The 24,278-nt window shown below is 43.0% G+C and overlaps 1 protein-coding gene across 1 annotated transcript; it reads left to right on the top strand.

Moving 5' to 3' along the window:
* Window positions 1-1,586: 1,586 nt before the first annotated feature.
* NEU3 (neuraminidase 3) lies at window positions 1,587-24,037 on the top strand. Its single transcript, XM_003814694.6, is given in 5 exon segments — window positions 1,587-1,981; window positions 1,984-2,047; window positions 2,049-2,296; window positions 7,649-7,860; window positions 18,544-24,037. Coding segments are annotated over 5 exon segments (1,884 nt in total). The 5' UTR covers window positions 1,587-1,701; the 3' UTR covers window positions 19,624-24,037.
* The last annotated feature ends 241 nt before the right edge of the window (window positions 24,038-24,278 follow it).

Here is a 24,278-nt window from a genome sequence, read left to right on the forward strand (position 1 = left end):
CTTCCTTTTCTACATTCTTAAGTTAGATCCTTAACTCATTACTGTTTTGTTGTTCTTATCTCCTGGTATAGGGTCTTTATTTGAGTTCTCCCAGAGGCAAGTTCTGAGACCAGGACCTGAGGGCAATAGTATATGTGAGAGATGCAGGGAGTGCCATAATGAGGTGGGAAAGTAGGAAGGGAAGAAAAGGTGAGCAATAAGGGTGTAGCTTTTAGTAGCTATTGATAATTGCTGTCTAGATTCATTAAATTCATTTTGTCATTAAAGGACAAAATGATGAAATTCTATCATTCATTTGGCATTGGTCAGTTAATTATTTTATGAAGGAGAACTTTTCCCCATCAACTATTTAGTTACCCAGAAATAGGGTTTGTACAGGAAAGGCAGAATAAAAAGCTGCTTTCCTTAGCAAACTCTGAGGTGACCAAAGTGACATTTTTCTCCATATGTCAATATGAACTTTCTTTGCAGTCCTTGTTCTTTTGATGTTCTAATTTTTCCATATTTGGCCAGTGGAATCACCTTCAAATTGATTCTTATCTTCTTTTGACATGACCTGAAATAGTCTTTTATGGCTTTCTTGCTTTCTGTTAAGATGTTCTAGGCTAATCTTATAAATTTTCTTCCCTGCACCTAAAATCAGCCATTTTTTTCATGGAACCCTGGTTCCTCTGGGGACAAAATAGTATTTTAAGACCCATTATTGCCAGGCGCGGTGGCTCACGCCTGTAATCCCAGCACTTTGGTAGGCCGAGGCGGGCGGATCACGAGGTCAGGAGATCGAGATCATCCTGGCTAACACGGTGAAACCCCGTCTCTATAAAAAATACAAAAAATTAGCCGGGCGTGGTGGTGGGCGCCTGTAGTCCCAGCTACTCGGGAGGCTGAGGCAGGAGAATGGCGTGAACCCGGGAGGCGGAGCTTGCAGTGAGCCAAGATGGCGCCACTGCACTCCAGCCTGGGCGGCAGAGACACACTCCATCTCAAAAAAAAAGACCCATTATTTGGGCTTATTACGATGAGTTGGTCTCTGGTTCTAGGCCTTTTTTTTTCTTTTCTTTTAGAAAAATACAGCAGGTTGTATTGAGGTTGGCACCTATGTTCTTTCAAAGAACCCTCATCATTTTGTGAGTTCTTTCCTTGTGGCACCACGATGTTCCAGGCTCATATTGTATGTTCCCTGCCTCAGCACAGGATTTTTTTTAATGAGAAAAATATCACGAATTCAAATTTACAGAAGCTTTACATTTTTATGTCCTCTAAGTTAGCAGTCTGTCTTTCCTTTTATTGGCGTTTGTAAAATTTCTTCTTTTTAAAATTGTTATATTTTAGAGACAGGGTCTCGCTCTGTCACCCAGGCTGGAGTGCAGTGGTGCAATCACAGCTCACCACAGCCTCCAACTCCTGGGCTCAAGGCATCCTCCCACGTAGGCCTTCCAAAGCGCTGAGATTGTAGGCATAAGCCACCAGGCCCAGCCGATTTCCTTTACGTCGTACTTAGTCCCAGATAAAAAATGACCTTAGATCAGTCCTTTCCTCTTTGGCTGGGGAGAGGGGGGCTTAAATTCCGGTACTGTGAAACAGAAGAATGGACTCAGTGCTATGTGACAAATCTATGTATGTAAATGTGTGTATATACACACACATAAATTATATATATGAATATATTTTCATTTTCATATTTTGCAAGGACAGTAGCCAATGCTCTGGACCTCTGGTCCTTTTTGTAGGGTACCCTCTGAGGCCGGGAACCTTTGCTCAACTCTCAGGCTGTCCAGGGAAGCTTTAGGCGGTGATACCGAGCTACAGACCAATATAAGAGCTCGGGGCTGTGGCACTGAAGAGAGGAGGCGGCCGTTGGGAACTGAGGTGGGCCCAGGGCTTGAGCTGAGTTGGCGAGGGTGGAGGTGGTGCCGGTCCCACGCCGTGGTGGGGACCGAGATGCGGGCTGGAGGGAGGGGCAGCGCCGAGGGGGCGGGACGGGGAGGGCTCGCGGAGTAGGCCAACGGTTGGCCCCAACCGCCACTGACTACAGCCTGCGCCCGCCTCTTCGTTGCCGTTACCTGTTTCCGGCAGTCGACACGCTCTTCGCTTCTCGGGGCTTGTCTCCGTGTCTTCCGTCTCTGTTGTTTCTCCCTCTCTATCCTCCTCTGTCTCAGTCTCCCCAGCCTTGGGGCCGGTGCCTCTTCCGGGCTTCGGCGAATGAGACCTGCGGACCTGCCCCCGCGCCCCATGGAAGAATCCCCGGCGTCCAGCTCTGCCCCGACAGAGACGGAGGAGCCGGGGTCCAGTGCAGGTGAGCGGGGTTGGGAGACAGGAGAGCTCCCCGAGGAGGACTCAACTGTGGGGACAGGTTGAGCAAGACCATCTGCGTTTGGGAAATCCAGCCTTGGATTATTGAGACAGAGCCACCTAGTCGGCTAGGATCTGACCTGGCCAGAGAATTCTTGGCTAGTCCTATTTTTATTCGTTCTCACAGAAGCCGAACTTAAACCTCAGAATTATCACTCCAGAGATGAAAGGGAACTGAGACTGGAAAAGCCCTGCTTACCAAAGGTCTCTGGGCGGCAGAAAGAGCCCTGAGCTTCAGTTTCAACTTAGGAGACCTGGGTCTTGGTCCAGATTTTACTGTGGAGTGGCGTTCAGTAAGCCCATCCCGGGCCCGAGTTTTCCCATCTATACCATGAGAGGGTTTAGACTACAGATCTTCAAAGGTCTGGCACGTGGTAGGTGCTCCTTAAATATTACTTGTTAGGAGTGAATAAATGAGATAGGAAGGCCTCCTGGGATTCACTGGAGGCTCATTGGGTTAGTTGGAGGCTGTGGAATTACATTATTATAGTCTGAGAAGTAGGCGGTATTATCTCCATTTTATAAGTGAGGAAACTGAAGCTCAGAAGTAAAGTGACTTGCTAGTAAGTGTCAAAGATAAGTCAGACTTCAGAGTCCATGCTAGGCTATACTCTCTCCCAGTAAGAAAGCGGGGAGGACTTGATGGGAAAGTGATTATATCGAGCAGCAAGTAATCATTTGAATTCTCTGCTTAAATGAACCCCAGAGCAGGCCCATATCTGATTCTTTTCTATCCCGTTTCCAGCACCTGATTTGTGTGAAACGTTTTGGGTGGCAATGCCAGAATCACCATCTATATTACTTCTGTCATCAACACGATCAGCATAATTACAAAAATTAATGGCTCTAATTGTTATAGTGATAATAAAGCATAAATGAAATTGTGAGGACATCAAAATTTATAATTAAAGACACCTATTAAAACAGCAGTTTAAAATTTATAAAACACTTTAGAGTGGTTCTTCATATTGATCCGCTTAGGTAGGTATTATTATCCATAGTTTACAAGCAAGGAATCCAAGACCTAGAGGTTGAGTAACCATCAAAACGTCATGCAGCAAGAAATGGAGCTGAGACATGAATCCAGCCCATGTGACAAGTTGTGCTTCTCCTTTGGTGATTATTTCCCTATTTCCTCTCCATTTCCTTTTTTTTTGAGATGGAGTCTTGCTGTGTCACCCAAGCTGGAGTGCAGTGGTGCAGTCTCGGCTCACTGCAACCTCCGTCTCCTGGTTTCAAGTGATTCTCCTGCCTCAGCCTCCCGAATAGCTGGGATTACAGGTGGATGCCACCATGCCTGGCCAATTTTTTTTGTATTTTTAGTAGAGATGAGGTGTCACCATGTTGGCCAGGGTGGTCTCGAACTCCTGACCTCAAGTGATCTGCCCACCTCAGCCTCCCAGAGTGGTGGGAATATAGGCATGAGCCACCGCACCCAGCCTCTTCCTTTCCTATTCTGAGCCCTATCCCACTCCATGCCTATCCTGTGCTCCATTCTTCTTATCACCTGGAGAATTCCTGTTTAGATTTAACTAATAGTCACATGTTGACTGATGATAGTAGTGTTGGTTTAACTTGTAATTAAGGTGTTAAGAGTTTAAAGTATGTTCTCTTTCAGCAATAAAGAGGGATTTAAATGTTTTTAAGAAAGGGAGTTGTAAATTGTTATTATTGTCATTGTTATCCACAGGATTCAAGGAATAAAACTAGAATATACAGTAATTGGTAGTTTAAAAATAATAACTGTCATATATTGCACTCATACTATGTCATAGGCCTTGTAATAGCCACTGTAGTTAAGCATTTTATTTCTATCACCTACTCTGCTGAATTGTATAGGGGAGGATCCTGAAGCATAGAGAAGTTGAATAACATGCCCAAGGTCACATAGTCCTGGCCTGGTCCAAATCCTATGTTCTTAACCATTACACCAGCCTGGCTCAGAGACAGATTGTTTGCTTAGAACAAAGCCTGACCCTCCCGGGGAGGAGAGCCTGAATTGAGGGGAGAGAAGTATGCTCTAGTATTGAGTGAGAAGATGGTCTCCCCTTGCTTATCTTTTGATTCTGCTGTTGAGAGCCTGGGATTGAAATGAAGGGAGGCTTTTCTTCTGGACTCAGCAAGGCCACTCTCCCAGTTCCCCTCATGATACTGAGCAATAGTTCTTTCCCCTTCTTCAAGTTAGGAACAAGTGACTAAATATTCATATGCTATTGATAAAAGTTTGTCTTGGTTGACACTAGGAGGCTGTAGCCAAAAGCAGTGCAACTTTGCCGTATAGTTCACTGTCCTGAAAGCTTCCTGGAAGATTGGTCTAAAATCATCATGCCATTCCTCTGTCAAAAATTCTTGAGTGGTCTCCCATCTGTGGAATAAACACCTTAATAAGATATCTAAGCCTCCCAGGATCTGGACTGTGCTGACCCCTTCAGTCCCACCTCTGCCCCATCCCTTGCACTCCACCTTACTGTATTCACACTAAACTACTGAGAGGCCCCAAAACTCACTGTTTTCTGTTGCCTATAGGCTTTTCACATCCTTGTCCTCTGCGCTTCTCCTTTTCACCCTCAGTTGGCTAATCCACTGTTCATTCTTTAAGATCTGGCTCACTGATGCATTCAATCATTCAACAAAAATTTGTTGAGTGCCTATTACTTAATAGGCATAGTTCTAGGTGTCAAAGCGGAGCAATAAGAAAACAGACATACCCTTGCTGTTTCTGGAGCTTCCATTTTGTGGTATGTATTAAACAAATGTAACATAGGAGACATCAAAGTGTGATAAGTGGTGTGGAGAATAGAACAAGGAAAGAAGATAGGCTGGGGCAAAGGAGTTGACAGAGAAACCTTCCTGATTGGATGATGTTTGAGCAGAGCTGAAGAAGGTGAGGGAGCGTTATGTGGCTATCTGAAACGAGTGTTCCAGGCAGAGCCTGTGACTATATGAGGCAGGAGTTCTTTTGGCTCAATCATTCTCTCCAAAAATCCTTCTCTGGTGCCTTGATCTGGATAGATGCCACTTTTGTGTTTTTCTACTTGCTGTTGTGTTTACCTCTAAAGTAGCACTTATTACATCATGTTATAATTGTCCATGTATGTGTCTGTTTCCCTCACTTGGATTGGGTTTCTTGAGAGCAGGAACCTCTGATCCTTCTCTGTCTTCTCAGCACCTATTTTAGGGCCTGACACAGAGGAGGAACCTAGAAATATTTATTGAATAAATTGTTCTTACAGCCTGATAATATTTACAAATGATTTGTAAAATTGGGTTTGGATGACAGTTGGTTTGAGGAAAAAGTAATTCTAAGGCTGCTTTTTGTCTGTCTGGCTTGATTCCCCTTTTGGACCTCTGAGAAGTGGAACACCTGGTTTTCTTTAAGAAGAATACTTGGAGACTCCATTGTGAGCATTATGGCAGGGTAGCCAACCTGTAAAATGGTGGGTAAAATATAACAAAGCCGGCCGGGCACGGTGGCTCATGCCTGTAATACCAGCACTTTGGGAGGCCAAGGTGGGTGGATCACCTGAGGTCAGGAGTTGGAGACCAGCCTGGCCAACATGGTGAAACCCGTCTCTGCTAAAAATACAAAAAATTAGCTGGGCGTGCTGGCGGGCGCTTGCAATCCCAGCTACTTGGGAGGCTGAAGCAGGGGAGTTGCTTGAACCCAGGAGGTGGAGGTTGCAGTGAGCCGAGCTCACACCATTGCACTCAAGCCTGGGCAACAAGAGCAAAACTCCGTCTCAAAAGAAAAAAAATAACAAAGCCCTTTATAACTGAATTTGCAAGAAAGTAAGAGAAATCTCCAGGGACCTAGAAACCAAGAGTGAACTGAAAACCAGAGTGGTTAGCTCCTTAATCTGCCCTCAGCTGCACTGGATGTCTCACCTAGAAACTTGGACTTTAATAGGACTGTTGTTATACCAAATGAAGCTATAGGTCCGCATGGGTTAGACTCTAGTGGGTTTTTTGTTGTCATTGTTGGTGTTTTTTTGTTTTTGTTTTTGTTTTTGAGATGGAGTCTTGCTCTGTCTCCCAGGCTGGAGTGCAGTGGGGCGATCTCAGCTCACTGCAAGCTCTGCCTCCTGGGTTCACACCATTCTCCTGCCTCAGCCTCCTGAGTAGCTGGGACCACAGGTGCCTGCCAGCACACTCGGCTAATTTTTTTGTATTTTTAGTAGAGATGGGGTTTCACCATGTTAGCCAGGATGGTCTCGATCTCCTGACCTCGTGATCCGCCCACCTCGGCCTCCCAAAGTGCTGGGATTACAGGTGTGAGCCACCACGCCCGGCCTGGTTAGACTCTAGTTTTTGACAGAGGATGGCATGTGAAATACTCGCATGAAGCTAGGTCCCTTGAAAATCTGCACCCTGTGTAGGGTGTATACCTTCTGATAGGGTGGACTAGTATCTTAATTCATTTTCTGTTGCTTATAACAGAATACGTGAAACTGGGTAACTTATAAAGAAAAGAAATTTCTTGCAGTTATGGAGTCTGAGAAATCCAAGGTCCAGAGGCCACATCTGGTGAGGGCTTTCTTGCTGGTGGGGACTCTGCAGAGTCTGGAGGTGGCATAGGGCATCACATGGCAAGGGGGCTGATTATGCTAGCTCAGATCTCTAGTTTTCCTCTTATAAAGCCCCTAATGCACTCCCATGATAACCCATTCATCCATTCATCCATTCATGAGGACAGAGCCGTTATAACCCTATCACCTCTTAGAGGCCCCACCTCTCAACACTGCCATATCAGGGATTAAGTTTCAACATGAGTTTTAGAGGAGACAAATATCAAACCAGATCTACTAGGAAAAAAAAAAATTCTTCCTACTGACACAGATAGAAGACAAAGAGATTGCCTTTTATCCTAGGCTTTCGTACAGAAAAAAAGTTTTCCCAGAAAATTCTTAACCATAGGCATTCACTCATACAGATACCCAAATGGCCTAGAAACTCCAAGCCAAGAAGTTGATAATAAAAACCACCTCAGGCTGGTAATACCCCTGGATGCTTGGCAAAAACAAATGCAAAACCGCTCTGCTCCAAGATACATACTTGATACAGGCCACATAGAATTCCCACAGGGTCTGGAGTTAATGAAATTCTCATTTGTTAAACAAGAATGTATATTGCTTGCTTTGTGCTATTGAGAGCATATGTTATTCTTGTATAAATAAACATTTGAATATATCTGTGCCCCCCCACCTTTGCTCTCCAGAAGTGAAATGATGAAGCAGAATTTATATGCAGGCCAGCATCTGGGTATGGACACACATTAAGCTTCCTTCTATCCTTGCAGAGGTCATGGAAGAAGTGACAACATGCTCCTTCAACAGCCCTCTGTTCCGGCAGGAAGATGACAGAGGGATTACCTACCGGATCCCAGCCCTGCTCTACATACCCCCCACCCACACCTTCCTGGCCTTTGCAGAGAAGCGTTCCACGAGGAGAGATGAGGATGCTCTCCACCTGGTGCTGAGGCGAGGGTTGAGGATTGGGCAGTTGGTACAGGTGACTCTTCATCCCAGATCTGAGTCTGGGCCTCAGTTTCTCTTCACAAAGCTCAGAGCTCTTCAGGATCTGTGCCTTTTCTCATCAGTACAGGAAAGCCCAGTGTGGGGAGCAGAGGCAGAAAAAACAGCAAAAACAATGGCTCTCACTGAGTGCTTATTGTGTGCCAGGGGCACATTGGGTCCTCACAGCCATTCTGTGTCGTAGGTACTGTTTTCAGTCATATTTTACAGACAAGGAAACTGAGACTCAGAGAGGTTGCCATTTGCTCAAGGTTATACAGCTATAATAAAGCAGTAGAAGCTGGTTTCAAACTCAGTCGCTGACTCCAGAGACCTCCACAGTTATTTAGATTCAGCTAACGTATGATGTGCCTTTCATTTATATTCCATTTAATCCTCATAAATCACCCAGGGAAGTAAGCATTGGTAGTCCAGTTTTGCTGATGGGAGATCCTAGTGCTCCAAGAGGTAAGTAACTTGCTCAGGACCACATTTAGCAGGTGACAGGGGGATACCAGTAATAACCACGCTTCTACTACTAAATGCTGTATGTGAGGTATATTTTATTATCCCCATTTTGCAGGAGGCAACCAGGCCTGAGAATTAAGGTCATTTGCTTTGGTCACGTGTCTAATAAGTGGGAGAACTGGAGTTAGAGCCCTTCCTCTTCAGTAGAACATTTTGACTGTATTTTTAGTGAGGAAAGAAGGGTTACTGCTCTTTGGCCTGGAAGCTACAGGGTTATTTCAGATCCCAAATAGGCATATGTCGGAGATATTGTGGATTTGGTTCCAGACCACCACACTAAAGTGACTATCACAATAAAACAAGACACATAAATTTTTTGGTTTCCCAGTGCATATAAAAGTTATGTTTACACTATACTGTAGTCTGTTAAGTGTGTAGTAGCATTATGTCTAACAAAAAGTACACACCTTAAAATACTGCTGAAAAGTGCTAATGATTATTTGAACCTTTGGCTAGTCAATCTTTTTGCTGGAGTGGGTCTTGCCCTGATGTTGGTGACTGCTGACTTATCAGGGTGGTGGTTGCTGAAGATTTAGTGTATTATTATTATTATTATTATTATTATTTTTCTAGAAGCATTTCTTACTTACATAGATAATTTCTTAAAATAAGACAATGGGCTGGGCACAGTGGCTCATGCCTGTAATCCCAGAACTTTGCGAGGCCAAAGTGGGAGGATTGCTTGAGCTCAGGAGTTCAAGACTGGCCTGGGCAACATAGCAAGACCTTGTCTCTAATAAAAATTAAAAACATTGGGTGGGTTTAGTGGCACACATCTGTAGTGGCAGCTACTCGGGAGGCTGAGGGGGAGGATTGCTTGAGCCCAGAAGTTCAAGGCTCCAGTGAGCTGCGATTGTGCCACTGCCCTCCCGCCTGGGGGACAGAGCAATACCCTGTCTACCCCCAACAAGAAATAAGACAACAATGAAGTTTGCTGAAACAGTTGACTCTTCCTTTCACAAAAGATTTCTCTGTAGCATGCAATGCTACAGAATTTGATTGCATTTTTCCCATAGTAGAACTTATAAATGAATCCTCTCAAACCCTGCTGCTGCTTTATCAACTAAGTTGATGTAATATTTTAAATCCTTTGTTGCCATTTTGACAATGTTTACAGCATCTTCACCAGAAGTAGATCCCATCTCAAAAAACTACTTTATTTGCTCATCTATAAGAAGCAACTCATTTATTCAAGTTTTATCATGAGATTGCAGCAATTTAGTCACATCTTCAGGCTCCACTTCTAATTCTCTTGCTATTTCCACCATATCTGCAGTTACTTCCTCTACTGAAGTTTTGAACCCCTCAAAATCATGAGTATGGGAATCAACTTCTCAATGTCTCTTAATGTTAATATTATGACCTCCCATGAATCATGAATGTTCTGAATGGCATCTAGACTAGTGAAATTTTTCCAGAAGGTTTTCAGTTTACTTTGACCAGATTTATCAGAGTAATCACTATCTATGGCAACTATAGTCTTATGAAATATATTTCTTAAATAATGAAACTTGGAAGTTGAAATGACTCCTTGATCCGTGGGCTACAGAATGGATGTTGTATTAGTGGCCGTGAAAACAACATTAATCTCCTCATACATCTCCATCAGAGCTCCTGGATGACAAGGTACATTGTCAATGACCAGTAATATTTTGAAAGGAATCTTTTTTCCTGAGCAGTAGGTCTCAACAGGGGGCTGTAAACAGAAGTGCTTCATCCAGGCTTTGTTTTTAGAGCACTGGCAGAGTAGATTTAGGATAATTCTTAAGAGCCCTAGGATTTTCTGAGTGATAAATGAGCATTGACCTCAACTTAAAGTCACCAGCCCGTCCTTTGAAGGTTTGAAGCCAGACATTGACTTCTCTCTAGCCATGAAAGTCCTAGATGGCATCTTTCAGTAGAAGGCTGTTTTGTCTACAGGGAAAATCTGTTGTTTGGTGTAGCCACCTTTGTCAGTTACCTTAACTAGATCTTCTGGATAACTGGCTATAGCTTCTCCCATCAGCACTTGCTGCTTCACCTTGCCCTTTTAAGTTACGGAGACAGCTTCTTGCCTTAAACCTCATGAACCATCCTCTGCTACTTTCCAACTTTTCTTGTGCAGCTTCCATACCTCTCTCAGCCTTTGTAGAACTGAAGAGAGTTAGAACTTTGCCCTGGTTTAGGCTTTGTCTTAAGGGAATGCTATGACTGGTCTGATCTTTTATCCAGACCTCTAAAGCTTTCTCCCTATCAGCAATAAGGCTGTTTTGCTTTCTTATCATTCCTGTATTCACTGGAGTAGCACTTTTAATTTCCCTCAAGAACTTTTCAGCCTGGTGTGGTGGCTCACGCCTGTAATCCCAGCACTTTGGGAGGCCAAGGTAGGCGGATCACGAGGTCAGGAGTTCGAGACCAGCCTGACCAACATGTTGAAACCCCGTCTCTACTAAAAATACCAAAAAAAAAAAAAAAAATTAGCCAGGCATGGTGGTGCATGCCTGTAATCCCAGCTACTCAGGAGGCTGAGGCAGGAGAATCGCTTGAACACAGGAGGCGGGGGTTGCAGTGAGCAGAGATCGAGCCACTGCACTCCAGCCTGGGTGACAAAGGGAGACTCTGTTTCAAAAAAAAAAAAGAACTTTTTCTTTGCATTTAGAGCTTGGCTGTTTGGCACAAGAGGCCTAGCTATCGGCCTGTCTTGGCTTTCAACATGCCTTCCTCATAAGTTTAATCATTTCTAGCTTTGATTTAAAGTGAAAGATGGGGGACTCTTCCTTTCACTTGAACACTTAGAGGCCATTGTAGGGTTACTAATTGGCCTAATTTCAATATTGTTGCATTTCAGGGAATAGGCTGAAGGAGAGGAAGAGAGATGAGGGAACAGTTGGTTGGTGAAGCAGTCAGGACACATATAGCATTTATCAAGTTCATCATGTAATATGGGCACAGTTGTCATACTCCAAAACAATTACAGTAATAACATCAAAGATCACTGATGAAAGATCACCATAACAGATTTAATAATAATGACAATGTTTGAGATATTGTGAGAATTAACCGAAACATGACAAAGACATGAAGTGAGCACATGCTCAGTTCAGGGTTGCCACAAACCTTCAGTTTTGTGGCAATATCTGACAAATGCAGTAGAGCAAAGTGCAATAAAATCACATAGGCCTATATTTCTTATTGTTGCTTTCCTCTCTCCCAGGGCTAGCTTAAGTGAGACAAATGAGACAATGGTTTTGAGAGTCTTTTGTAAAAAAAATATATAGCTGTGTCATCTCTCTATATCTATATAGTAGGCACTTTAATACTCCTAACCTACCCTGCTTTTTCACCTACAGATGTCTCACATCTGACCATTAAATCTTCATATCCACAGCAGATAACCTTCTTCTGCTGTTAAAGTACACAGTGCAAATGCTATTCTGCTGAACATGGGCCTTGCCAGCAATCCCTGTCTTTGCTTTTGATAACATTGGCTCACATTTCTCTTGGTGAAGTTTTTTACTTTGTGGGATTTTCAGCTCCTGCTCTTTCACCTTATCTTCTCATGAGTCTTTCTAATGGCCTCCCAGGACCAGACTTCTGCATGTATAACTAGCCTCCACAGAGGCCCAGCCCTACAGCCCAGTAGTACTTGGGATTCTAGCTCTTTCCTTTCTTCTAGGACAAGCATTGCCTGTGGTCATCGGTCATGTTGCACTGTTTTTGATCACAGACAGTAGGCTGTTAAGCATTTTTTTTAATCCTATTTTTTAGAGACAACTTCTATGTTGCCTAGGCTGGTCTTGAACTCCTGGCTCAAGCAATTTTCCTATCTCAGCCTCCTGAGTAGCTGCGACTACAGGTGTACACCACTGTGCCCAGCCTTTTAAATTTTAACTGTCTATCTGTCTGTCTGTCTGTCTGTCTAGAGACGAGCCCTCTCTGCGTTGCCCAGGCGGGAGTGCAGTGGCTATTCACAGGCTTGATCATTGCATACTATAGCCTCAAACTCCTGGCCTCAAGCAATCTTCTCACCTAAGCCTCCTGAGTAGCCGCCACTACAGGCAGGTGCCACTGAGCCCAGCAAGCATTTTTTATCAGACCACACCTGTTGCATAACTTCACTACTCAGTAGTCACACACATCCACAAACTTGTCCACTTTAACTCATTCTCTCTTTATTTCATTCTCTGACTTATTTAATTGTACAATCTTGAAGTTAGAAGAATCATGAGCCAAATTCCTTCCCAATATAGAAATCTGTATTCTATTGGTAGTTACTGAAATCTTAGTGATTAAGAGCATGGCTTTGGAGCCAGTCAAGACCTATCATTTATTGGCTTTTTGGCCTTGGATACTTGACTCTTCTCTGTTTCATCAGCTGCAACATATAATTAATAATAGATACTACATAGTAAGAACTAAACATTTGTCATTTTCCATTAAGGGTCTCCTTGCACAACTCTTCAGGTGAGCACCTGATTGCTGTGGCAGCTGTTTTTTATGTGTGAATGAGATGATCTCTACTTCTCTATAATTACCCATTGGTTTGTTCTGCCTTCTGGGGCAGTCAATCTATACAAAATATAGATAAAATCTCTTTTTCAGAGAACTACTCTCTGAAGTACCTGAAAGCTGCATTCATGCCCTCTGAGTAGTCTGTTTTCTGGGCTAAACAGCTTCAGTTCTTTCTGTAACTTCTTAGGGCACAGTCCTGATTTGGTTTCTGGCCCCTTGAAAATTGTGATTACTGTCGTTGGGATCTGGTCTGAGATAGCAGTGTCCTTTTTTAAAGTAGGATACTCAGAATTGAACTTGGGACTCCAAGGGTAGACCGGCCAGCTCAGCAATGAGGTGAGCTCTCCTATCTTGTATTCCCTTTAATGCAATTGAAAGTAAAATAGCACCTTCTTGGTAGCTACATAGCACAACTGACTAATGTTGAGTAGATGGTCAGCCAAAACCTCCAAGTCTTTTTCACATTTGTTATTCTTTAAAAAAAAAAAATTAATTGTAGTAAAATACATCTAACATAAATGTTACCATCCTAACCATTTTTAAGTGTATAGTTCAGTAGTGCCAGGTATATTCAAATTGTGCACCCAATCTTCAGAACTTTTGATTTTTCAAAACTGAAAGTCTACACCCATTAAACAGCTCCCCATTTCTCCCTCCTCAGTCCCTGGCAACCACTAATCTACTTTCTGTTTCTATAATTTTGACTACTCTAGATATCTCATATAAGTGGAATTGTATAGTGTTTGTCTTTTTGTGATGGCTTATTTCACTTATATAATGTCCTCAAGTTTCATCCATGTTGTAGCATGTATCAGAATTTCCTTCCTATTTAAGGCTGAATAATATATCATTGTATGTATATACCATATTTTGTTTATACATTTTTTTTTTTGAGGCAGGGTCTCGCTTTGTTGCCCAGGCTGGAGTGCAGTGGCATGATCATGGCTCTGCAACCTCGAACTCCTGGGCTCAAGCAATCCTCTGCCTCCTGAGTAGCTGGGACTACAAGTGTGTGCCACCGTACCCAGCTAATTTATTTATTTATTTATTTATTTATTTATTTATTTATTGTAGAAATGGGGTTTCAGTATGTTGCCCAGGCTCCATTCATCTCTTGATGGATACTTTGGTTGCTTTTGCCTGTTGGGTATTGTGAATAACATTGCTATGAATAAGGGTGTGAAAATATCTCTTTGGGACCTTGCTTTTAATTCTTTTGGACATAAACACAGAAGTGGAATTGCTGGATCACTTGGTAATTTTATATGTAATGAGAAACTGGCATGCCATTTTCCATAGTGGCTACACCATTTTATATTCCTACCAACAGTACACAGTGGTTCTAGTTTTCCACATCCTCACCGACATTTGTCATTTTCTGGTGTGTGTGTGTGGTAGCTGTCCAAATAGTTGTCAGGGTGATACCTCATTGTGTTTTTTAGTTGTATTTCCCCATTAATTAGTGATGCTGAACATGTTTTCATATGCTTGTTGGCCATTACGTTTGTTCTTGTTTTTCTTTTTCTTTTTTTTTTTTTTTGAGATGGAGTCTTACTCTGTCACCCAGGCTGGAGTGCAGTGGCGCAATCTCGGCTCACTGCAACCTCTCCCTCCTGGGTTAAAGCAATTCTCCTGCCACAGCCTCCCAAGTAGCTGGGACTACAGGTGTGTGCCACCATGCCTGGCTAATTTTTTTTGCATTTTTAGTAAAGACAGGGTTTCACCATGTTGGCCAGGCTGGTCTCGAACTCCTGACCTCAAGTAATCCACCCGCCTTGACCTCCCAAAGTACTAGGATTACAGGCATAAGCCACAGCACCTGGCCTACATTTGTTCTTTAATCAGTTTACCCCATGCAAATTTTTAAGCCACAACCTGTTTTATCTCTGTCAAGCCTCAGCTTGTTTTGTATGTCCCATTGCTCCAGCTAGTTGAGAGCATCTTAGATTCCAAGACTTTCATGCTATGTTTACTCTTTTTTCCATCTTCATGTCAACTGTATGTTAGATATATCTGGCTCAAATAATTTTCTTCTCTCAGCCACTAAGGATGACTAAACTTCTGACTTCTCAAAAACTAGACTGCTTAATAAGTAAGCTGACTTGATCACATATCTCTGGCATGTTTAGTGTGCTCAGGGCACTCAGGTATAGAATGGGCTGTCCCAGAGATCTTGAATTCCCTATTGAACTAGCTTAGTTCAAGGACGGAATGGTCTTTTATCCAGAAGACTGCGAGGGGACTCTTCCGTGGGATGGGAGTTAGCACTAGATAACCCTTATGGTCCATTATGGCTTAGATTTCTTTTTTGTTTTTGAAATAGGGTCTTGATCTGTCACCTAGGGTGGAGTGCAGTGATTGATCATAGCTCACTGCTGCCTCGAACTCCTGGACTTAAGTGATTCTCCTGCCTCAGCCTTCCAAGTAGATAATGTAAAAATTATCTAGACCCAGATCATGTAAAAAAAAATGTTTTGTAGAGATAAGGACCCACTATGTTGCCCAAGTTGATCTCAAACTCCTGGCCTCAGGCAAATGGCTCTGAGAGTCTATGATCTGAGCCTGCTTAATCTGTTTTGTCCATTTATACAGAAATTAATTTTTTAAATTTATTTTTTGTTTTAGGTAGTTAATACATTTCATATAGCTGAAAAATAAAAATAGTATAAAAAGATATATATCTCATTTCCATTCCCCTACCTCTTATAGGCAATCACTATTGTTTCTTGTTATCTTTTCAGTGCTGCTTCATGCAGAAGCAAAGCAAAACAAGTATGTACTCTTAATAGCCCTTTTAAAAACTTTTAAAAATGTGAAGTGATAACATATACAGAAAACATAAAAACATAAATGTCAAATGCACAAAACATAAATGTCAGCTCAATGAGTTATGACAAAGCCAACACTTGTGGACTCATATATAGAACTCACAACTAATATTCCAAGAAATAGAATGTCGTCAGCATCTGAGAAGCTTCTCTTATGGCCCCGCCCTCCTTCCCAAAGGAGAAGTTGATTATATTAAGTTGATTTATAGCCCTAGAGTTTAGTTTTGCTTATTTTTAATCTACGTATTCTTTTGGTCTGGCTTTTTTTGTTCAGTATTCTTGAGATTTATCCAAATTGTTGTGTGTAACCCTAATTTGTTTTTCATTGTTACATAGTATTCTATCGTATGAACATACCACAATTAAGTGATCCATTTTACTGTTGTTGGATACTTGGGTTAGTTATTATAAGTATAGATTATACTGCTATGAATATTCTTATACATGTTTTTGGTACTGTGGGCATACATTTTGTTGGGTATGTAGCTAGGAGTGGAATTACTGGCTCATGTGGTATGTGTATGTTCTACCTCAATAGATAATGTCAACCAGTTTTCTAGAGTGATGGTTTTAAGGGTTGTTCTGCCTCAGTTCCATCCTTATTCCTTGGATTTGGCCCTTTAAGGTTCCATCTCAAATTACATGACAGTTTACCAGGCCTTCAAGTTTTGTCCTTCTGCTCCATAAGGTTGTCAAATGACTTGCTCAGCTTCTCAGCCTTTCAGTTACTTCTTTGAGAATTACAAGGATACCCTAAGGGAAAAAGGGACCAGCCAACCTCTCTGAAAGAACTTAGCCTGCCATTCTTCATTCTCTTGTTTGCTCTCTGGTGCTTTCAGATATTTTGTTTTTGTTTAAATATTTTATCTATCTTTTCAAGTTCTCAGTGGAAGGATTGGTCTAATTATTTAGTTTGCTGTAACCAGAAGTCCCTTTCCTGCACATTTCTGATGCAAAAGGTAGCATACTACATACACTATTCTGTATTTTGCTTTCTTTATTTAAGAATAAATTATGAAAATCAGGCCAGGCTCGGTGGCTCACACCTGTAATCCCAGCATTTTGAGAGGCTGAGGCAGGCGGATCACCTGAGGTCAGGAGTTTCAGACCAGCCTGGCCAACATGGTGAAACCCCGTCTCTACTAAAAATAAAAAAATTAGCTGGACGTGGTGGTGCAAGCCTGTAATCCCAGCTACTCAGGAGATTGAGGCGTGAGAACCACTTGAACTCGGGAGGCAGAGATTGCAGTGAGCTGAGATGACACCACTGCACTGCAGCCTGGTTGACAGAAAGAGAGACTCCATCTCAAAAAAAAAAAAATTATGGAAATCTTTCCATATCACTATATATGGAAAAAAGGTCTTCCCCCATGTATTGCATGTTCATTTCACCCATTCTGTATTGACGAATATTTGAGTTGTTTGTAGTATTCTGCTACTTCAAGCAATGCTGCATTTGAATAATCTTATACATACTTAATTTGATGAGCAGATATATCTTAGGATGAATTCCCAGAATTGGGCATGATGGGAAAGGATAAATGTATTTGTAATTTTGATATATGTCCTACATACAGGTTGAACCATTTGCACTTCAATCCATATATGAAAGTGCCAGTTTCTTCACATTTGCCAACACAGTATTGTCAAGCTTTATGATTTTGCTAATTTGACAGATGTAAAGTGTTATGTCAATTAGTTATTTTGTTTTATTTTTATTTTTAGAGATGGGGTTTTGCCATGTTGCCCAGACTGGTCTCAAACTCCTGGGCTCAAGCTATTCTAAAGTGCTGGGATTACAGCATGAGCCACTGTGCCTGGCCATTGTCAGTTTCATTTTAATTTGCATTTCTCTCTTATGAGTGAAGCTGAACTTTTTTTTCTCTTTCTGTGAGTTGTCTGATCTTGCCCTTTGCCCATTTCTGTTGGATTCCTGGAAATTTTCTTACCAATTTCTACTATTGTTTTGAAAATATGTTAGGGAGATTAGACCTTTCTTTATTTGCAATATGTCTGATTAGGCATTATCTCATTGTATCCTTATAATAACTCCTCTGTGAGGATGTTATTAAATTTTCCATTTAACTGATAAAGAAATTGAGGTAAAGTAAGATTAAGTAACTTGCCCATAGTCACAAAATAAGTGATGAAAGCATGGTTTGAACTAGGTGTCTCTGAATCTATGCTTGAGCTTTCAACAAAAGTTATGAATTGCCTTCCCAGTGTAGTACAGGAGGGAAAAAAATTTGTCTTAAATTTCCCTTTATTTGCTTAAAATTTCTGTATTTGTTTGCCTTGCTTTTCTTTTCTTCCTTTTCTTTTTTCTTTCTTTCCTTTCCTTTCTTTTTTTTTTTTTCTTTCTTTCTTTCTTTGTAAAAATATTTAGCTCCTATTATGTACCAGGGGCTGGAGAATCAATATTAGTAACCAATAATAAGCCCTCAAAAGGCTCATAGTCTAGAAAAGGAAGACAGTCATAAAAAGTTACAATGTTATACAATAAATGTATTAGGGGAGGAGAGTGAGTTTCATGGAAGGCTTTATAAAGGAGGTGACTTTTGAGTTGGGTATGGAGGATGATTTGGAAGTCTAGATGAAATGGGGAATAGCATTCCAGACAGAGGAGACAGCTTGTACAACATTTAGCATTGTCTCTTTCCAGCTTTGTAAGTTATCCTGTAATATCCGAGAATTTAGTGAGTAGTTAGGCCTTCGTGATTTTATAGATTTCAATATCATTTATTTCTTATTTATGAAAAATACTAATACTTTTAATGAGCTTCATGTTTTCCTATTAGTATCTCACTCCTACTTTCTCCCTTCTCCTTGTCTAGTGGGGGCCCCTGAAGCCACTGATGGAAGCCACACTACCGGGGCATCGGACCATGAACCCCTGTCCTGTATGGGAGCAGAAGAGTGGTTGTGTGTTCCTGTTCTTCATCTGTGTGCGGGGCCATGTCACAGAGCGTCAACAGATTGTGTCAGGCAGGAATGCTGCCCGCCTTTGCTTCATCTACAGTCAGGATGCTGGATGTTCATGGAGTGAGGTGAGGGACTTGACTGAGGAGGTCATTGGCTCAGAGCTGAAGCACTGGGCCACATTTGCTGTGGGCCCAGGTCATGGCATCCAGCTGCAGTCAGGGAGACTGGTCATCCCTGCGTATACCTACTACATCCCTTCCTGGTTCTTTTGCTTCCAGCTACCATGTAAAACCAGGCCTCATTCTCTGATGATCTACAGTGATGACCTAGGGGTCACATGGCACCATGGTAGACTCATTAGGCCCATGGTTACAGTAGAATGTGAAGTGGCAGAGGTGACTGGGAGGGCTGGCCACCCTGTGCTATATTGCAGTGCCCGGACACCAAACAGGTGCCGGGCAGAGGCGCTCAGCACTGACCATGGTGAAGGCTTTCAGAGACTGGCCCTGAGTCGACAGCTCTGTGAGCCCCCACATGGTTGCCAAGGGAGTGTGGTAAGTTTCCGGCCCCTGGAGATCCCACATAGGTGCCAGGACTCTAGCAGCAAAGATGCACCCACCATTCAGCAGAGCTCTCCAGGCAGTTCACTGAGGCTGGAGGAGGAAGCTAGAACACCGTCAGAATCATGGCTCTTGTACTCACACCCAACCAGTAGGAAACAGAGGGTTGACCTAGGTATCTATCTCAACCAGACCCCCTTGGAGGCTGCCTGCTGGTCCCGCCCCTGGATCTTGCACTGTGGGCCCTGTGGCTACTCTGATCTGGCTGCTCTGGAGGAGGAGGGCTTGTTTGGGTGTTTGTTTGAATGTGGGACCAAGCAAGAGTGTGAGCAGATTGCCTTCCGCCTGTTTACACACCGGGAGATCCTGAGTCACCTGCAGGGGGACTGCACCAGCCCTGGTAGGAACCCAAGCCAATTCAAAAGCAATTAATTGGCTTAGGACCCAATTTCCATAGATGCAAATGGCAGTTACAGACAGGTTAACAGAAGCTACTGAAGTCTACAGAGAATCAAAAAACTTAATATTCTGTTCCCTACCTTTTTGCACTTTTCCTCCTCCAAAGAGCAAAATGAAAATTTTGCCTTACCTACTGCAATGGAAAGAGCACTGAACTAGGAGTTGGAAGACCAGGATGTGGTCCTGGCTCTGCCACTGGCTTGCTTTTGGACCTTGGATGTGTCACCTGAACTCTCTGGACCTCAGGTTTCCATCTGTAAAATGAGAGTATTGGTTCTAAGATTTCTCATCTTCTCATCCCTAGGACAAGCATAGTGCCTGCATGCTTCATGATCAGTAAGTCCTGGCTGCATAAAGGACTCTGATGTCAAAATGGAAACCAGGGGACTTATCTTTTCACATGACTTACCCCTCATCCGAGTGTGAGGTTACAAGCAGGTGTCATGGCAGGAAGGAAGACCAGATCTGTATGATTTGTTCCATTTTTAATAACAAAAATATCCACACCCTTTTAATAATGCTCAGAGTTCTGTAGGCTCTCTATCCTAGAGGAATTGAGCAAAACAGAAGAATCATGAAGTCTCCTACCTTCTACAGCCTTGTAGTTCTGCTTACCTTCTCTTCCTCATCCAGAAAGCATCATTTTCTAGGGAGAACAATGAGAATCTCAATGCCAGTAGTACTGGATAATAGTGCGTATTGCTTCTGGTGGCATTACCCTGATGATGAGCTGAAGTTCATTTATTAGGGTGGTTCCTGATGGGAAAAGGACATGGATTAGGACTTTAAAACACTGGACAGAATTTCCCACAGTCTTTGCCCTCAAGGAGTTCACCAGTTTATGGGGCTAGAAGAGCGAGAAAATTCAAGAAAATAAATGTAGCTGGTGGGAGACTTTGTAGATGTTGGGCTATATGTTGGGGTGATGGTAGCTCCTGATGTAATTTTCTTAGTTGCATCTTCAATATGCCTGGAGTCATCTGTCCAAGGCTTGTCCAGGCTTCTGGGTTTCTCTCAAGTTTGTTTTTCTCAGGATATTGTCCTGGCCCAGCTACTCCTTTACCTGTGAGAAGATCTTCACCATTAGGAAGATCTCTAGACCCCCAGATCCCAGAATCAGGCCTATTTGTGTAGGCCCATGGAAATCACTACTTGTGAAGTAGGGATGCCTTTTTGTCTAATGGTTTTCGTGCTGAACTTAGTCCATGCTGAGTCTCTCAGATGATACCACGTTGGTTGTTCCTATCTTAGATTGTTTCCCCCATAGCCTGTTATTGCAACTGAAATTCTATCATGAGAGATTTATTTTTTTGTCCCTATTTTAGGAGTCTAATGCTTAAACTGGTATCAACTAAATATATTTGGTGTTGTACAATGACCACAGAGAACAAGTCTTAGTCATGAAATATAGCCTAGGAGACTAGGGGTTACAGTTGTACTAGTTGGGTAGAGAGAGTCCTACAGGATAAAAGTGGAGATTAACTTTACCTACTTTAGCAGATTGCTTAAGCCATGGCTTAGAGTGGCTTTTAAAAATCCCCTTAGCCTCTCCTACATTTGCCAAGGTAATCTTCCCAATACACAATTATTCACTCATGTATACATTTATCTAAATATTTCTTGAGTGCCTAATACAAGGTACTTTCTACTGCCATTCCTTGGCTCTAAATCATTTGTGGTTCTCCATTGCCTATTATAATGTAAAGATGTTTACATTTAGCCTGGCATGTAGGACCTTCCAGCTGTTGGGTGAAATAATGCACACTTTCCTCTACTTCCTTATATGAGGCCCACTGTCAGGGAAAACCTCTGTCAAGTTGGCAGGTGGAGGGTGGTGGAGGTCTAGGGATGGGCAGGATTGGTGCAGGGAGGAAGTGGGGAAGGGGAGAGGATTAAAAGGGCAGCCCCCTCCTGAGTGGTAGAAACTCCTTGTTTAGCAAAGCTTTCCTGAACACTGTACTGCAAGTGGATAGGAATAGGGAGGATGGCCAAGTCGTACAACCAGGGCTAAAGGATGAAAAGAATGAGAATATCAACTTCTTTTTTTTTTTTGAGACAGAATCTCACTCTGTCGCCCAGGCTGGAGTACAGTGGCACAATCTCAGCTCACTGCAGTCTCCGCCTCCTGGGTTCAAGCAATTCTCCTGCCTCAGCCTCCCAAGTAGCTGGGATTACAGGTGCCTGCCACTACGCCCAGCTAATTTTTTGTATTTTTAGTAGAGACGGGGTTTCACCATGTTGGCCAGGCTTGTCTCGAACTCCTAGCCTTGTGATTCGCCCGCCTCGGCCTCCCAAAGTGCTGGGAATACAGGCATGAGCCACTGCGCCCAGCCGAGAATATCAACTTCTTTAGGACTACTCAAGAAGGGAGTCAAGGCAGGGACCTTGGTCTGTGCCATTGTGACGCAGAGATGTCTAATACCAGTACTCATAAGAGGTCCATCTCTAAATTGCCCTCCTCTTACTTCTTCCCCCTGCCTCATGTTTTTTCTCTTTAATGACTAGCATCGAAACTCTTTAACTGGGGCAGGCCTGTGTTCTTATCTCAGGAATAGTAAGAAAAGGGGGTTGGGAACAGGGGAAATCCAGAATAAAGACTTGAGAAAGGAACAGAGTGGGTGATGGCAGCTATGAAGAAAAAACAGATCAGAAGAGTCCTGGCACCTTAGGAAGAGAAAGTGTCACAGACACGAGGCCTAGGCTAGAGAGATGGTGTAGGTGGTAGCTGCTGTGAAGAAGAAATGACAACAGGCTGGAGCTATTCCCTGAAACCTGTGGGAAGGAAGAGAGACCTGCACAGGCCGGCACTTAGCTTGTGGAGAAGGTCCTAACTCAACACTGCAACTTTAAGCTGGCTTAACTTGTCTAAGTTCTAGATGACCAACAAAGACAGCTATAGACATTCTAACTCTGTGCCAATTACCCAAGGCCTTCAGGGCCCTGGGACCTATTCCATGATACTGGTACCCTAACTGAACCCATTTCAGCCACTCAGATTGATAGGGTGGAAAAGACAGGGCAGGTGGTAGCAGCTGTGAAGAAAAGAGGAAAGCAGAAGGGTGGCCTATAATCTACAGGCATATAGAGAGGACTACATAGGCCTCGGTTCTTTGCCCTCAGGAGCCCCCCTTCCTGTCCCTTGGACTCTTAGAATGGATCCTTCCAGCACACATGGCCCAACACTGAGAGTGCAGGAAGCATGGGTAGGGGCCTCCTGCTGCTGGTATGTACCCAGGCCAGCCTCCTGCCGACACAGCCTACTGGCTGGGTTCATGTTCTTACTATTCACCTCAGGCCATTGTCTGGGTGCTTAATTTGACTTGTTTCCCCTGGTCACCAGTCTCCCCTCCAATATTCACAGGACATCAAGCAGCTTCAGCCATGGGTAAGAGGCTTTTCACCCTGCCTGTTGGGTAGCCCAGAGGACCCGCAAAGGTCAACCTGAGTCTTCACAGCCTCCTCCCCAGGGCAGTAGGAATTGATATCTCACTTTTGCCAGATTAGGCTTCTCACTCTTCTCGAGTAGGCCATAATCCACCTCTTCAGTAGGCCATGCATCTTGTCTCTGCAGTGCCAGAATTCACAGTCTGGGCCTCCCTTTGGTCCTTACCATAGGCTGCCATGTATTATTGTCTATGTTGTACCCTGTAGGCCTCTGCTAGGCTGTGAACTCCTTGACTGACTCCTCACTGTGTCCTTTTTACCTTGAATCACAGTGGCTTATCTAAAAATATAAGCTTTTTTCTGTCATATTCTGAATTCCCTGAAGGTAAGGACTATGTCTGATTCCTCTCTTTGTCCTCTGCACCCAGCGTAAGGCCTGAAACAGAGTAGCTAGCAGTAAAGATACACTGAATGAATGAATGAGTCAACCATCCTTGGCCTCTGGAGCTAATTGAGAAGGCTAGGGGGAGTTCCGCTGTAGGGAGAAGGATGTTGCATCCCTTTGTAGATTGTGTAGCATTCAAAACCTGCTGAACACTCACCCTCAATGTATATTCTCTGTTCTGGCCTGCTTCAAGGTCAGTTACACTACTTCCTGGGATGGGCCTTTCTCTGGCTTAAGCTTGGTTGTCCCTGGCTTTCCCAAGGATCACAGCCCAAAAGGCACAGTGGGGAAAATTTATGGCCTATTCGAGAAGAGTGAGCAGCCTAATCAAGCCAAGCCTTGATTTGGGGTTCTCACTTCACTGGTATTTTCCCTCTGTCCCTAATTGGGTTTTCTATAGTTACTAGTTTTCCAGGCCTCCAAGGGAGATTCTGAGGCTTGATGTGTTCTGACTGTGTCTTGGCTTTGTGATGCTGAGTGCCAGAAATACTCTGTACTATAAAAACTACCATCGTTCTTTGAAACAACGAAGAGGAATAAAGAACTTAATTCTGGTGACTATTGTTTTTTTTTTCTTAAACTATAAGATGACTATTATACTAATAACCTAGTTTGTACCCAACTTGTTTTAAAAAATGAATTTGAGGCAATTTCTTGGTTTTTCATAAGAACTTTTACTCTCAGAAACTTTACTAATGATAATCCTTTGCACTTTTACACATTGTTATTTGAACATAATTACCTATTAAGGGAAGCAGAGCAGGGATTACAATGCCTGCTTACGGAACACAATGTCATA

The sequence above is a fragment of the Pan paniscus genome, chromosome 9 (genome assembly GCF_029289425.2).
Source record: "Pan paniscus chromosome 9, NHGRI_mPanPan1-v2.0_pri, whole genome shotgun sequence".
Lineage (NCBI taxonomy): Eukaryota > Metazoa > Chordata > Mammalia > Primates > Hominidae > Pan > Pan paniscus.